Genomic DNA, 16,444 nt, shown 5'->3' on the forward strand with positions numbered 1-16,444 from the left:
CTTGTAAATTTCTAAAACATTTCTGGGAGGTCTGCTAATTGCCCTGTCATTTCATGTTCAGTAGCCTTTCTTCACAGTTGCAAAGAAAGATATTGTCATTGTGACAGGATCAACCATATCTTCTGGAATCCTAGAGCATTTTAATTTCAGAAGCAGGGAGGAATTAGAAATTGAAATTACTAAATCTAAAAGATCATGGTGTTCTTCTAGAAATCACTGTAAAGGGAACAGTAGTGTTTGTCTCTTTATTTCAGACAGCTGTAAAGTATTGCTGTGGGAGGTGGTGGATTCTCCCTCACTGGAAATCATCAAGCAGAGGCTTGATAAGCACCTGCTAGTGATGCTCTAGGAGAATGTCCTGCTGCAGGCAGAGGGTTGAACTGGGTGACCTTGTAGGTACCTTCCAACTCTATAATTCTATGATAGTTCCAAGTCTGACCATGTGTCATATTCTCCAAACTGATATACAAGGAGGATAAATAATTAGCTCTTATAATGTAACAGTGAATTTCAGAAAGGAGTAAAGAATTCTTATAGTTGAAATGTTTATGTTGCTCCTAATAGGATGTTCAGACTGTCAAGTAATACCATTTTTGAAGGGATGACACCCTTGAACACCAAGAAGGCTCTTGTAGATGGAATAAAACACCTAATTTTGTTGAATTTTCAATACTAATGGCTAGGAGAAAATAGCCTGACTTGGTTTTGAAAATCCAGACAGAATTAATAGGAGCAGTGGAACACATTCTGGTGGATAGCAACACACAAGTGAGGGCCAGAGAAGAATTGCGTCAGATCATTGAATTGGAAGGAACAGAAATGCTATCCAGTCCAGCCCCTTCTTGCAATGACAGTCTCCAGTTCCACACAGACCATCCTATTTATTCCAAGCAGAGGCAGGTGTGCAGAAATGAAATTTCCAACAAATCTCTCCTGACTGCTAAAAAAAAAGAAAGAAAAGCCAAGCCACACATATAAGATGAAAGCATAAACCCTGTCTGACCTGGGAGGGGGGGAATGTCCAGTGTAAGCTTAATCTTTTCAGTGAGTCATTCAGAGGAAATTTTGTTTTCACAACAAACAACATTCTATCTAAAGTTGTGTCACCACTGATTCATACAGATAACTAAAAAAAATATATAGTACATTCATGTCAAGGCTAAAGATCAAAAGCAAGTATTAGGATGCAGTCATTCAGAGGCATTTTGAAATGTGACCACTACAGTGTCCAGTTTCTAGAGAGCTAGGAGATGTGGCGAATGCCAAGCAACGTTCCTTATATTCTTTGACTTGCTGGAGCACTTCCTTTCTGAATGGGAAAAAAAATATAGGAGGACCCCATATCCATGGATCCCGTATCTGTGGATTCACTTATCCATGGATCAGGTCTGCAGGCCCCCCCGCACCCTCATCTCCAGAGAATCCACTAAGCCACAGAGTAGAAAAAACACTTCTGTTTTTTTTGTAAAATCGGAAGTGATGTTTTTAATGCTTTGTAAGGCATTAGGAGGACCAGGGAAGCCACTGAGGACCCTCCGAAGGGTGGGCAGGGCGTTCCCTGGTATCCACGGTTTCAATTAATCTCAGGGGGTTCCGTTGTGGAACCCCCGCAAATACTGTACTGTTGGAGAAATAGCATATATTCACACTGCTCACATTTGATATTTGCCTAACTTGATTATGTTCCATGTTTTTAATGTATGTAAAAATGTAGGAATTCCCTTCACTCTAACCAAGGTTGGTTTTTTTTTTTTTTTTTTGGAATGAACACTTGACAAATAAGTGTATATTAGTGTCTATTACTTGCTTTTCCATTCAGGTGTGTCTTTGTCTTCAATGGCCTCAGAAGGTGATTATGCCATTCCTCCCGACGCCTACTCAACTGATACAGACTATTCGGAACCAGAACAGAAATTGCCTAAAACCTGCTCCTTATCTAGTGATAATGGGAAAAATGTGAGTATGTTGCAAAGATCCTAAGTTACACAAAAGCTCCTAGGCTGTTTCTATATCGGTTTTGCCTGCATTGGTTCTTTCAAAAGTAAGTTTAAGACTGTGGGCACAATCCTGACTGACTTTCCAGCACAGACCTAAGGGCAATACAGCTCCAAGGTAAGGGAACAAACATTCCCTTACCTTGAGGAGGCCTCCTTGACTGCCCCCCAACCGAAGGATGCAGAACATGCCCCATTGGCAGAGCTATGTTTGAGCTGGAAAGTCGGTTAGGATTTGGGCCTGTGTTTTGCAAACCTACCCTCTTGCTGCTGACACTAAATTTGCTAAACTATCCAGAAATTTTGCAAAAGAGGTGTGTGTAAGGATGAAGAAGAGAGAATATATAAGTAGGATTACAATCTAGCTGGAAGTGTTACAAGGTCAGGGAAAAAAGGCTAATCGGAGCAAAGTAGAGATTGGAGATTAGGTAAATTTATACATGGGGGAACTAGCGAGAGATGGGTGCATATATGTTAAGTCCAGCTACTCTCCTCCTCAGTCACAAAAAAGGCACCTAATCTGCTGGCGTCTTTAGCTGTAGTTTCCAAGAGGCAGCTAAATAAAAAGAGGGAGAAAGGCAAAAATGATCAAAAAAGGTAGGAGGCACAAAGAGAGATGCTGCTGTGTTCTTGCCAACTCACATTATCTCATCAATTTACCAATTAAATCTAGTTTCAAAATTCTGTATTACAGTTCTCCATCCTAAGGAGAGGCCACCTATATTTACCATTTAACATCTTTTTTCCTCCTTTTTTGTTTTTCTTTTCTTTTCCTTTTTTTTTTGAACAGGAACCTCTGGAAAAATCTGGATATTTGTTAAAAATGGGTGGTAAAGTGAAGACCTGGAAACGACGATGGTTTGTGCTTAAAGGGGGTGAATTGCTTTACTACAAATCTCCAGTAAGCAAGTTCAATCTTTTTCTTTTATCATGTTGTTGTGTTTGGCTGTCTCAGATCACCATCCAAACTTACCCTTCCGCTGGTGCATCCACCACTCAGCTGGCCTAGAGTGTCGCAAGTGTGCTATAAAGCACATTTGCAACTAGTTGGGGGTCGGCTGCACTAGTGGGACAGTCTGCACTGGTCTGCCAGTTCTACATCCTGTCGCAGGGCTGCCAATGAAGATAAGTCTGCCACCAAGCTGCTCAGGGACTGAAAGAGGGTGGTGGGAGGGCATTCTGAAGCAGAGAGGGGGCATTCCTGAGCAGGAATGGGCAGAACAAGGGTAGATCAGACCCATGAGGGGTGGGAATAGCGGAGGCCTCCTCTGCTAAATCTTAACCCCTCTCCTGGGCCAGTTGGCTTTACTCTGGGCTGCTCGGTCTTCTGCCAGCTATATAGCTGACAGAGATCTGAATAGTTCCATGGAGCAGGCTAGGTTGTTACTGGAGGTAAGGGGAAAATATCCCCTTACCTTAAAGATACCTCCAGCCAGCTCCAAACTAGTGCTGAATACAGTGCAGGCCTGGCTGTGCCAGTGCTAGTTAGAATTGGGCTGCTTATCACTTTGACTCTTATCGCTGGGGAATGTCCAGATGTTTGAAGATAGAAGATCAGTAATGTTCCTTGAAATCTGTCTTCCCTGACTTTGGACAGTGGCAGTCTTCAGCTAGTGGTAGTAAGGAAACTCATTGTTATATAATTGTCTCCAAGTAAATATCTTTAAAATATTACATTAACAATAAATATAGTCAATGGATTATATTGAAATACAAGTGAATCAACCAACGTCATTCATCAGCTTCGATACCTTTTGTAATTTTGGATGTGAGGGTGCTCAGAAACATAAAGATGGGTGTCATCTCTTGGACATTGGGTTTCTAAGTGCCCAATCCTATCCAATTTCCAGTACCAATGTAGCATGTCAACAGGGCCTGCGCTGCACCCTGCTGTGGAGGGGCAGTCGCAGAGGCTTCCTCAAGGTAAGGGAATGTTTGTTCCCTTACCTTAGGGCTCCACTGCTGCTGCATTGGCACTGGAAGGTTAGATAGGATTGGGCTGTAAATGTGTAACCCAGTGGTTCCCAAACTGATGGGTTGTGACCCACCAGGGGACTGGAAGCAGGGCATTCCCCTTAAGGGGAGTGGCCCTGCTCTGATGACAGTGACAGTGCTGCAGAGATTACTGCTGCTCATTTTTTACCTTGGGAAAGTGCTGGCTTCCTGCATGGTCCTAGAGGCTTGCAGCCCCCTCCAATGTCCTCTAAGGCTTCTGTAAACAGTCCTTATCTCTGATAAGCAGTTACTTCCAGTTTTCGAAAAGTAAGCTGCTGATAGAAAATAGGGATTGTTTACTGAAGCAATTTTGGAGGGGGCTGAAAGCCTCCAGGACCCAGAAGGAGGCCAACTCTGCCACCAAGGTAAAAAAAATAAGCCCCATGGCAGCAGCATCACTGCATTCGCTGTGGCGCTATTGCTGCCCCCCTCCCTGCCTCCCTCCCCACCCATGCAAATATTTACCTGTTTCCCAGCTCCCCTGTAGGAGTTTGGGAACTGCTGGTGTAACCCTTCTGTTTATTCTTGTTGCTGTGTATTAATTTTTTTGTCTCACTTTTCCCTACAGAGTGATGTAATACGAAAACCCCAAGGTCAAATTGAACTATATGCATCCAGCCGTATTGTAAGAGGTGATGGAAAACAAACAGTTCAGGTACTTCCTTAACTAACTTATAAGTTGGTCTTCTCTGTGTATGTTGGGCATGGGAGGAGACTTTATTACAAAGAAAGCCCTTTTGGTTCATTCAATGACTTCACAATAAATGAATAGAAAAAGGGAAATCAGACTCATGCATTTACTTAACATAAGAACAGCCCCACTGGATCAGGCCATAGGCCCATCTAGTCCAGCTTCCTATATCTCACAGCCACCCACCAAATGCCCCAGGGAGCACACCATATAACAAGAGACCTGCATCCTGGTGCCCTCCCTTGCATATGGCATTCTGACATAGCCCATTTCTAAAATCAGGAGGTTGCACATACACATCATGGCTTGTAACCCGTAATGGATTTTTCCTCCAGAAACTTGTCCAATCCCCTTTTAAAGGCATCCAGGCCAGATGCTGTCACCACATCCTGCGGCAAGGAGTGCCACAGACCAACCACACGCTGAGTAAAGAAATTTTTTTTTCTCTGTCCTAACCCTCCCAACACTCAATTTTAGCGGATGTCCCCTGGTTCTGGTGTTATGTGAGAGTGTAAAGAGCATCACTCTATCCACTCTGTCCATCCCCTGCATAATTTTGTATGTCTCAATCATGTCCCCCCTGAGGCGCCTTTTTTCTAGGCTGAAGAGGCCCAAACGCCGTAGCCTTTCCTCATAAGGAAGGTGCCCCAGCCCAGTAATCATCTTAGTCTTAGTCAAGCTCTCTTTTGCACCTTTTCCATTTCCACTATGTCTTTTTTGAGATGCGGCGACCAGAACTGGACACAATACTCCAAGTGTGGCCTTACCATAGATTTGTACAACAGCATTATAATATTAGCCGTTTTGTTCTTAATACCTTTTCTAATGATCCCAAGCATAGAATTGGCCTTCTTCACTGCCGCCACACATTGGGTCGACACTTGTGACCCACCATAGGGAACCAAAACTGGGCCATTCTCAAGGGGAAAACTGGAAGTGTGCTTCGATCTCCAAACTGAACGATTACTAGCATCGGGGAGACCCACAGAGGGGACTGCGCGCCTCCCCACTCCCCACAAGTAGGACTTTGGGAACTGTTGGTTTAGGAGAATACAAAGGCAAACAGGGCAGTACACAGTCTCCTCCTATATTTTTCTTCACATTTTTCCATTTTTCCTCACATTTTCCTAAATTGTGAGGCTTCTGTTCAGGTGAAGAATCAGTGGGAATTTTGAAGAAATTTAAAAATTTTTCAGTGGAATGAGCTGCACTTTACACTGTATTTATTTACATTTTCAAATTTAAGTGAAAGCTTGTTAGTTTAAAAAACAACAACTAATAATAGCATATTGGGAGTGCTGCAGTTGGATCAAAACCACAGTGACAGCAAAGTATCCCCCCACCCCTGGTACTTATTTAAAAAAAAATGATCAGGCCATGTTGTACATTTTATATGCATGTCTAGTTTGTCCCTAACAGTAGGTAGAACAACATATGATCAGCAGGACAGTGAGAAAGTGCCAGCAAGCCCTGCTCCATGTGTGCTCTAAATACCCCCACAAATACAGTATTTGCATTCACAATTTGAGGAGAGATCCTCTGATTAATTATGGGTGTTGAATGGGGATAGTGCTTACTTGTGTGCTTTCAGTGTGTGTGTCCCCCCAACCACATATTATACTTTTGGAACATCTGCATAGGGATAAAGTACAATAATATATGGCTGGAAGAGTCTGTCTTCATACAATTCAATGTTATTTCTTGTATCTCTTCCCAGCTGACCACTGAAAAGCGGACATATTACTTGACTGCAGATTCCCCAAATATTTTAGAAGAGTGGATTAAAGTGCTGCAGAACGTTCTTAAAGTACAGGCTGCAAGTCCACTTTTTATTCAGCCAGATGTCAAACCAGCCATGAAAGGCTTGCTTACCAAGGTAGGAATCCTCCTCTTGTATATTATTCTGTTTTGTTTACATTGTCCTGTGTCTGTAAATTAGCCATTCTGTTTTAGCAAATGGTATTGGAGATGGTGGTAAACTTTAGAAATGGGAAATTGATAATACCAATTCCCCAACTACACCAAACTCAAACTTCCTCTAAGTTAAGTCTGGCTCTTAACGAATTTGCCTCTGCCAGTTATCCTTCCCTTATCAGTTCTCTACCCCCTTCTTTTTGAAATCTACGCTTGTAAAGGTTGTAAGGTTGCAGCCTACAAAGTCTTTTTGGTTTCCAGCAAGTCTTTCTCACATAGATAACTTTAGGAAGGATGAGTTTACTTGGAAAGGGAGCTGTTCAGGCAGTGTGGGCTGAAGCAAACTCCCTAAAGCTTTGTTTTTTTCTGAGTGTTCATCTGAGAGTTATTGAAATATACAAATGTGTAATTCTTGATCTTTTGACAATATGTACTGTACCACCAAAAAAATCTTCCTTGGAAGGGATCTGATGCAGATTTTTGGAAAAGGCCCAGGTTAGGACTTGTTCTTTACAAACCTCCTATCAGTGTAATATGAGGTCTTAGGTAAATTGATAAAAAGTGTTATTGAAGGCTGAAGTTGTGAAGCATATAGGTTGGTATCCAAAGAAAGTTAGCCATAATTAAGCGCCATTGATATAAATATGTCAAGTTAGTCACGACTAAGGTTACAGTTGTGTGGTTATTTACTCAGTGTAAGCATTGAACACAATGGAACTTAATTCTGAGTGAATGTGCATAGGATTGGACTGTTACTTAAATCCCATTAATTTCAATGGAATTTACAAGTGCAAGCCTATGCATGTCTACTTAGATGTCTCATTTAAATCAGTGGGGCTTACTCCCAAATATTTGTGTATAGGATTGCAGCCTTAGGCATGACTAACGTTCTTTGGATACAACTCAAGAGAAACAAGCCTGACTGAAGAGATTTCAGCCTGATTTCCTCAATGGGAAACCTTCCCCCATCTATCTTTGAGAATGCCGAGCCTGCAGATAAGGAGGGCACACTGTATCTTGTCCTACAAATATAAAGCATTAAAACCTATGTTAATTTGCCATGTTTAATATCCACCAATTTATGACCTGAGCTCCTTTCCTGCAATACATGTTTTTGTCATTCTATACCCTGATTTGATTAACCTTCTGACACATTCTGCTTATATGCTCCCAGTTAAGCTCCGGGGGGGGGGGGGGGGTGTGAGAGAGAGAAAGAGAGAGAGAGAGAATTTTAATTAGAAAGCAGCTTATCTGGGCTGCACAATTATCTGCCTGTTTGTTCTCATTTATCTCAGTTTAACTCACAGAAATCCAGCACAAGTGTTGCGAACATGAAATCGTGTTGATGTTTTAGCGTATAATGTATTTATATTAATAAAGCACATCTAATATCAGTTTAATGCCTTAATTTTTAAACTTGTTTTCTAAGGATTTCTGGAACATTACTTCATCACTGAATGTTCCTTCTGGGAATGGAAATACTATTTTGGTGTTGCAGGGACTTACTTCTGCTCACACAAAGGTTCTTTTGCAAGCAGTACTCTTCTTCTGGAAACAGAAGGAGTTTCTGATGATGGGTCAGTGTTCCACAATACCCTGGGGATACAAACTGTGGTATTATTGAACATTTCTGTCATTAAAAGAGAATTCTTTTGTATCTAAAATGCAAAGTTCTAATTTCTGCTCTTGCAGGTAAAGCATGGATACTCCAAGAGAGTGTGGTGTATGTTGGTTGGTAAAACTTTGTATTACTTTCGCAGCCAAGAAGATAAGGTTTGTGTTTTTTTAACTTATTAAGGAATTGAAATTTATTTCTAGTCAGTTTGTCACTATGTGGTGGGAAATTCTGATATCGCATCTCAGTTTATTTTCCTTCTGAGAATGGGGACTGGAATCCTCCAGTGGGTTGTATCTATGTGAGAATATTCAACAGGTGCAAGCTGAGGCTGAATGCCTCATAAAGGTTGAAAGGAATACCATTTTCCAGGACTTATACAAATCCATGTGTATATGCTCACACATACACCTGGGATTCTTTAAGTAGTCTTGTATATATTTCCTGCAGGCTGTGCCTCAGAAGACTTTTAACTGCTTCTTTTAGTTCAAGCATGCTTTTCCTTCTTGACCATGCAAGATAGAAATAAATATCTGAGGCATATACCAGGGATAGCCAAACCCTAAGAGCCACATACGATAAAGTTCAGATATTTGAGAACCGCAATATTTAAGAAGCATTTAAATTCTTAAATATATTTACACATCATGAACATTAAACATACATTTTAACCAGTGAAGTCTCAGCTTCTATCTGGTCATTAATTATAAAATTTGAACATTTTTTATTTACCTTTTATATTAATTGTGATGCGATAAAGAGCTTAGCCAGCATATTTCCATGAGCCACACATTAAAAACCACAAGATTCTAAAAATGTATTTCATGGAAGTTTATTCTTTTGATTTGACTTAAGGTAATGATTAAAGTCATACTGCTTGCTCCTTCCAGATTTAAACGATGCTGTGTTTTGTCGGTTTTTCTTGATGTCGGCCAACTTGCATGTTTTCCTCATTTGGCAAATATCATTCGTTTTAGTTTCCTTTGGGCCAGATAAAACTTTGGGAGGCTAAAGTTGAAGAAGTTGACCGGTCCTGTGACTCAGATGAAGATTACGAAGCCAGTGGCCGTAGTTTATTATCAACGCATTATACTATTGTCATTCATCCTAAAGAACAAGGGCCAACCTATCTTCTAATAGGATCAAAGCATGAGAAGGTAGCAAATATACCTTGTGTGTCAAGTTTTTACACTGAAGCTATGGTTGCTTCAATTCTTCTTGGTTTTTTGCCTGTTGACGGGGACAAAAATAATTGTGGAAGGGATGTGCAATCTTGGTAAAGTAATCTTTGAGTATCTTGAAACTTTTTCAACATTTAATTTAATTGTTGCCTAAACTCTGCAATAACATGCATACAATATATTTTAAGAAACTGAGTTCATAGGGAAATTAAATAAATAATATAAACAGGAGCAAAAACAAATAGCATCATTGGAAAAGCAAGAAGAGAAGCAAATGATACACAGTATACAGGTACAAGAGGCCCAACTATTAAAAAATCAGTTAAAAACTTGACAAAAATATTTTTTGCCCTTGCCAAAAAGCTGCAATGGAAGGGATAATTCTTAAGTCTCCTTGAAGAGAGTTCCATAACTGTGGTGCCACTACAGAGAAAGCTTGCCCTCATGCCACTATCCCCCTAACCTGATCAGAGCTGGCACTTGCAGGAGAACCACATAAGATGACATAAGAGGATGGGCTGGAATATACAAGAGAAGTTGGTCCCTCAGATTATCACTCAGGAGTGTTCCCCCCTCCCTGGTGCCCAAGAGGTCACAGAGTGAGGGTGCTGCAGACCCTGAGAACAGAGAAGCCCAGGCCCCCTACAGAGTCCCACCCTAAGCCAGCTGAAATAAGGAACAAATAAGGTGATAGAAGTGATCCCAACCATCTCGTTTTAGCAGGGCTGTTGTTCCATTGCAAGTTATCCAAGTGACAGCGCAGTCAGAAGTGCCTGTGAGGTCTGACTGCACCAGTTGCTTCAATTCTCTCAGTATGCTAATGAGCTGCTTTCCTGTATGGTAGAGAAAGGATGCAGCTTGTCCCAAGATGGCATCAGGCAGAGCCTTATACGAGCCTCGTAATCTGAAACCTGTCACCTTCTTGTAGCAGGGGCATGTCCTTTGTCTGAGGATTCTCCTGTTCATTTTTGCATGCCTCCTATGTCCTTTCCTCATCATGCCCCAATCTCCTCCCTGTTTTGATCTCTCCACTTACAGAGTTGTACTGATATCTGAGTAACACCCAAGCTATGTTGGTACAGTGTTTTTCCAGCATTGAACCAGCATTCATGGTGTATCCATTGGCAGGTGGGCTTCTGCATTGGCATGGCTATTATTGCACCGGCATATGTGGAGATACACTGGCATATCTCAAGTATAATACTGGGCTGTAATTTATATAACACTTCTTACGTAGCCTGAAAGATTGTGTGTAAGGTTCTAGGACAGGGGCCTCCAAAGTCCAGCCTGCGGGCTGGATTCAGTGCACTGGAATATTCAGTCCAGGCATGATTGTGGCAAAACCTTACTGTTCTGCTTTGCAACCACCAGTATTTGCCCTGGATTGTTTCAGAGCCTCATGCCAGGGAGCCGTGTCCCTGAAAAATCTGAGTGCAAAGCCTTCTAGGGCAATAAATAGCAGAAGCAGCTCCCCGGCGTGAGGTTCTTTCTAGCATGCAGACTGTGAGGCAAAACAGTAAGGCTTTGCCACCATGCTGCACACGGACTGAATATTCTGGCACACCTTGGGCCGCAGTTTGGAGACTGCTGTTCTAGGACATCAAATTTTGTAAAGCCATGAATGCAAATTCCCATGCAGGCATGAAGCATTGTTCTATTTGTTTTAAGTGCAATTGGAAATTGCTATTTACTTTACCATTTTTAAAATTGTTATATTTACTTCTTAAATAGAATGATCCGTATTGACCTATTGCTGTGTATATAAACTTTGTTTAAACCAGAATATTCCAGTTAAATTAGAAAACTTTTTCTTTCTCAGGATACTTGGCTGTACTACCTGACAGTTGCTGCTGGAAGCACAAATATAAGCGTTGGGACAGAATTTGAACAATTTGTCTCCAAACTGTTAAATATTGAAGGAGAGCCCAGTAAGTAAATCTCTTTTTATTGCCTGTATACTGTTTTCCTGCCTGTTTGAATATATAGGGTTACTGTGGAAGCTTTTGCTTTCTAAACTGAAGGAGCTTCTGCTCACAGCAAATAGCTCTCCTTCCATGGATGGAGCGAACATTTTGGGTACAAGCTATAGTTGATCTGAAGTTAAAGATCAATAAGTCACCAGGCCCTGATGGCATCCACCCAAGAGTTATTAAGGAATTGAAGAATGAAGTTGCTGATCTCTTGACTAAAATATGCAACTTGTTCCTCAAAATGGCCACGGTGCTAGAAGATTGGAGGATAGCAAATGTCACACCGACCTTTAAAAAGGGAAAGAGGGGGGACCCGGGAAACTATAGGCCGGTCAACCTAACATCTATACCGGGTAAGATGGTGGAATGCCTCATCAAAGATAGAATCTCAAAACACATAGACGAACAGGCCTTGCTGAGGGAGAATCAGCATGGCTTCTGTAAGGGTAAGTCTTGTCTCACGAACCTTATAGAATTCTTTGAAAAGGTCAACAGGCATGTGGGTGCGGGAGAACCCGTGGACATTATATATCTGGACTTTCAGAAGGCGTTCGACACGGTCCCTCACCAAAGGCTACTAAAAAACTCCACAGTCAGGGAATTAGAGGACAGATCCTCTCCTGGATTGAGAACTGGTTGAAGACTAGGAAACAGAGAGTGGGTATCAATGGGCAATTTTCACAATTGATTGGTTGGCAACCTTCAGTCTCGAAAGACTATGGTATAAGCCTACAGCACCTGGTATTCCCAGGCGGTCTCCCATCCAAGTACTAACCAGGCCTGACCCTGCTTAGCTTCTGAGATCATGGTATAAGCCTACAGCACCAATGGAGAAAAGTGAAAAGCGATGTGCCCCAAGGTTCTGTCCTGGGTCCGGTGCTTTTCAACCTCTTCATAAATGCCCTGGATACAGGGTTGAGCAGTGAGGTTGCAAAGTTTGCAGACGACACCAAACTTTTCTGAGTGGTGAAGACCAGAAGTGATTGTGAGGAGCTCCAGAAGGATCTATCCAGACTGGCAGAATGGGCAGCAAAATGGTACATGCGCTTCAATGTCAGTAAGTGTAAGGTCATGCACATTGGGGCAAAAAATCAAAACTTCACATATAGGCTAATGGGTTCTGAGCTGTCTGTGACAGATCAGGAGAGAGATCTTGGGGTGGTGGTGGACAGCTCAATGAAAGTGTCGACCCAATGCGCGGTGGCAGTAAAGAAGGCCAATTCTATGCTTGGGATTATTAGAAAAGGTATTGAGAAAAAAACAGCTAATATTATAATGTTGTTGTACAAATCGATGGTAAGGCCACACCTGCAGTATTGCGTCCAGTTCTGGTCACCGCATCTCAAAAAAGACATAGTGGAAATGGAAAAGGTGTAAAAGAGAGCGACTAAGATGATTACTGGGCTGGGGCACCTTCCTTATGAGGAAAGGCTACAGCGTTTGGGCCTCTTCAGCCTAGAAAAGAAGCGCCTGAGGAGGGACATGATTGAGACACACAAAATTATGCAGGGGATGGACAGAGTGGATAGAGAGATACTCTTTACACTCTCATATAACACCAGAAGCAGGGGACATCCACTAAAATTGAGTGTTGGGAGGGTTAGGACAGACAGAAGAAAGTATTTCTTTAGTCAGCATGTGGTTGGTCTGTGGAACTCCTTGCCACAGGATGTGGTGATGGCATCTGGCCTGGACGCCTTTACAGATTAATTCTGTGTTGTAGGTGTAACATGAAAATTCTAAATTTTTCTTCTGAATTCTATGAGGAGGGTATTCTCTCTCTTAGTAAATGGCTAAACTAGTATCTCATTTTGCTTCTGGATCACCAGGTGGTGGCAGTAGCCAGGGTTGCTTTTGCCCAGCTTAGGCTGGTGCACCAACTGTGTTTACATATGAGCCAGTCAGACCTCACCATAGTGATGCACATGTTGGTAACATCAAGACTAGACGACTGTAACAAACTGTGTGAGACTGATGCCTTTGATGACCATCGGGAAACTACAGGCAGTGCAAAATGCAATGGTGACCAGGGCCAAGTGGTTTGACACTCTTGTTGGAACCCTGTTTTCCCACTGCACTGGCCCCTTGTCTATTTCTGGTGGCAATTTAGGTACTGGTATTGACCTTCAAAGCCCTACGCAACTTAGGGTTAGGGGACCTTAGGGCCAGGGTATGCCCGCTCACCACTTAAGATGACTTGGAGGGGCTCTCCGGTGGGTGCTGCCAAGCTGGCTGAAGCTTGTTGGGGGTGTTATAGCCAAGGATCTTTTCCATAGAGGGGCCATAGTTGTGGACTTCCCTGCCTGTTGAACTGAGATTGACTTCCCTCTCTATCAGTATTCTATTGTTCCTTTTGCTTTTTTGGATCTCTTATGAAGCCAGGAGTCAATTTTTTATGGTTGGGCTGTGATTGTTTGATTACTTATTGTTTTTATTCATTGTTGATATTGTATTTTAATATTGTGTTTTATATATTTTTAGGCACCTTGGCATTTCTTTATTATGGGGAAAGATGGGGTATAAATGGTTTAAATTAAAATAAATAATATCCTTTTCTTTTTCTTTCTCTCAGCCTCTCAGATTTGGAGGCATCCTACTCTTTGTCACAGCAAAGACGGGATTACTTCTCCTCTTACTACTCTTCCATCTGAGGCTTTGCAAACAGAAGCTATAAAATTATTTAAGGTAAAATTTTTGAAACTTTAAGAAAGAGTGTTATGATTTTTTCAACAGGATGATTTTTGTTCTTTCAATAGGTTTTATGAAAGACTCCCAGTTTATGAGGAGGTGCTGTTGAGACCCTTGGAAAAGTTCAGCTACTGCAAAATGCAGCTACTCGGGAGTTGACCAGCCTGAGTCAATATAATCATGTCTCGCTTTTGTTCCAATTACATTGTCTACCATTGTGTTTATTGGTGCTGTTCAAGGTGTTCGTGATAAACAAGTTAGGGCGCAATCCTAACCGGTACTTATGCCTGTATAGGAGCCCCGGGAGGGTCGCAAACGTGCCGTAAAGCATGTTTGTGCCTCCGTGGGAGGAAGCTGCATCGGCACATCTAGATGCGCCGACGCAAGGAGGCTGGCAGAAGCCTCCACGGAGGCTTCCCACCACTTGTGCCAGTGCACTCACGCCGACACAAGTCGTGAAGGTAGGCATGGGAGGCGGGAGGTGGTGTTTCTGGGCGGGGGGAGTGCAGGTGACGGACGGTCCTGGGGGCAGGCACGTGGGGAGCCAGGGGCGGGGCTGGGACCCAGCAGTTAAGACAGATCCCAAGCCGCTCTGCTCTCCTCAGACTTGCGCCACCTCCAGAGGTGGCGCAGGTCTGAGGAGACCCATTGGGGCCAGCAGCCCTTACCCCGGGGTAAGGGGAAGAGCTTCCCCTTGCCTCTGGCTGAGCCGCTGCTGGCCAGTAACCCGCATTGGATGCAGCGCAAGCCTCCTGACTTGCCTGGTCCTGCATGGGTTTGGATTGCACCCTTAAAGACCTAACTGGGCAAAGAGACACTTTTAAAAGTCGTGGTCCTCGTATATTTAGCAGGGGGAGAGCAACTATCTGTGTTCACCCCAGAATAGTTACTTTTCTAATAGCTGTTTGCTGATATTTGTTCTGTATCTTTTTAGATTGTGAGCCCTTTTGGGACCAGAATTGCTTTGGGAACATTTTTTGCTGAAAAACAGTGTATAAATAATCCCAGTAATAACAAATAACTTAATGTCATGGTACAAAAAAAGCCTACCTTCTTAACAACAAGCACGTAGACTTGTATGGAAAATCTGGGACGGGGCTTTCTTGTGTGTCTTGTCTTTTGAAATTTGATTGGTGGCAACATATAAGAGAATCTTTTTTTGGGGGGGCCATGATGTGAAATTCTCTGCCCTGTCTGATGTATCTGTCTCCCTCCCTGCCAATGTTTTGTTGGAGGTTGAAGATCACAAATGTGTTCTGATTTTTTTAATGATCTGTTACTCTCTTATGTTTTATTGTTTGTCCCCTTCAGTTTGTTTTAATTGCCCCAGTAGTTTTACAATGATATTAAATTGGCTTATTTTTGTCAGAAGCTACCTTGTGTTCATAAAGGGGAAAAGGTGGGATTGAAGTTTAAAAAAACTTTTAAATAAAATATTATATAATGTTATTGCATAATGGAATTATAAGAGATAAATTCTGGGGCGGGGAGCCAAATAGCAGTTGGTCCCAGCTATTTGCTGATGTGAGGATTAGGGACTTGCTCTTTCTCCATGCTTGAAACACAGGGGGCAGTAGAAATGGTAGCAGCAGCTGCCAACCAGCAGTGAAAATGAAGGGCAAGCATCAGAGTGTTTCCTGAAGGCTATGAAACTGTGTGGCCATCATCCATCATCCAAGATAATCACATGATGTTATCTTACAAGTCTAAATTAGTTTCTTGATAAGATTCATAATTTGTCTTAAATTGGTATGCAGCTCCTTCAAAATGTGATTCACTTTACATCACTTTAAATGCTAAACTGAAGTACATTTTTATTGTCCTTTTGTGCAGACCTGCCAGTTGTTTATAAATGCGGCTGTGGACTCTCCTGCCATTGATTACCATGTGTCTTTGGCCCAAAGTGCTTTGCAAGTCTGTCTGACGCACCCAGAGCTTCAAAATGAAATCTGTTGCCAATTGATTAAGCAGACAAGAAGAAGGCAGCCACCAAATCAGATAGGACCAGTCCAGGTACTTGACACTGATAGCAGAGAATCTGTTACACCTGTACTGAGGGACTGGTAAAGCAGTAGTGTGTACTGTGGGAAATCAGAAAAGGAGAGTGCGAATACTATATTGTTCTTGACAATTAGATTGAGGGCCATTAGACTTGTGGTGGCTGAAAAGGCCGATTCGGGAGTGATTTCAGCCACACTAGACACTGTTCCAGAACCACCATTCAGAGCGCGATACCATTGTCTTTCGAGACTGATGGTTGCCAACAACAAGACTTGTGGTATTCATATGGAATAGTTGTTATGTATGTTGGTTCCTGCCTAGGAGTCATGGCTGTGCACAAAGTTATCCTTTCTGTTTGCCATCATAAATACACCATACTATAGGTTTGAAGTGAC

The 16,444-nt window shown here is 42.3% G+C and overlaps 1 protein-coding gene across 1 annotated transcript in view; it reads left to right on the top strand.

Moving 5' to 3' along the window:
• The window catches only part of PLEKHH2 (pleckstrin homology, MyTH4 and FERM domain containing H2), an 87,416-nt gene that overhangs the window by 51,473 nt on the left and 19,499 nt on the right, over nucleotides 1-16,444 (top strand). The window contains exons 11-19 of the mRNA XM_066611793.1: nucleotides 1,820-1,956; nucleotides 2,785-2,895; nucleotides 4,558-4,644; nucleotides 6,398-6,556; nucleotides 8,287-8,367; nucleotides 9,187-9,366; nucleotides 11,210-11,318; nucleotides 13,933-14,045; nucleotides 15,882-16,061. Coding sequence (XP_066467890.1) covers nucleotides 1,820-1,956; nucleotides 2,785-2,895; nucleotides 4,558-4,644; nucleotides 6,398-6,556; nucleotides 8,287-8,367; nucleotides 9,187-9,366; nucleotides 11,210-11,318; nucleotides 13,933-14,045; nucleotides 15,882-16,061 — 1,157 coding nt within the window. The remainder of the gene's footprint in view (nucleotides 1-1,819; nucleotides 1,957-2,784; nucleotides 2,896-4,557; nucleotides 4,645-6,397; nucleotides 6,557-8,286; nucleotides 8,368-9,186; nucleotides 9,367-11,209; nucleotides 11,319-13,932; nucleotides 14,046-15,881; nucleotides 16,062-16,444) is intronic.

This window comes from Tiliqua scincoides, chromosome 1, assembly GCF_035046505.1.
Source record: "Tiliqua scincoides isolate rTilSci1 chromosome 1, rTilSci1.hap2, whole genome shotgun sequence".
In the NCBI taxonomy this organism is placed as follows: Eukaryota; Metazoa; Chordata; class Lepidosauria; order Squamata; family Scincidae; genus Tiliqua; species Tiliqua scincoides.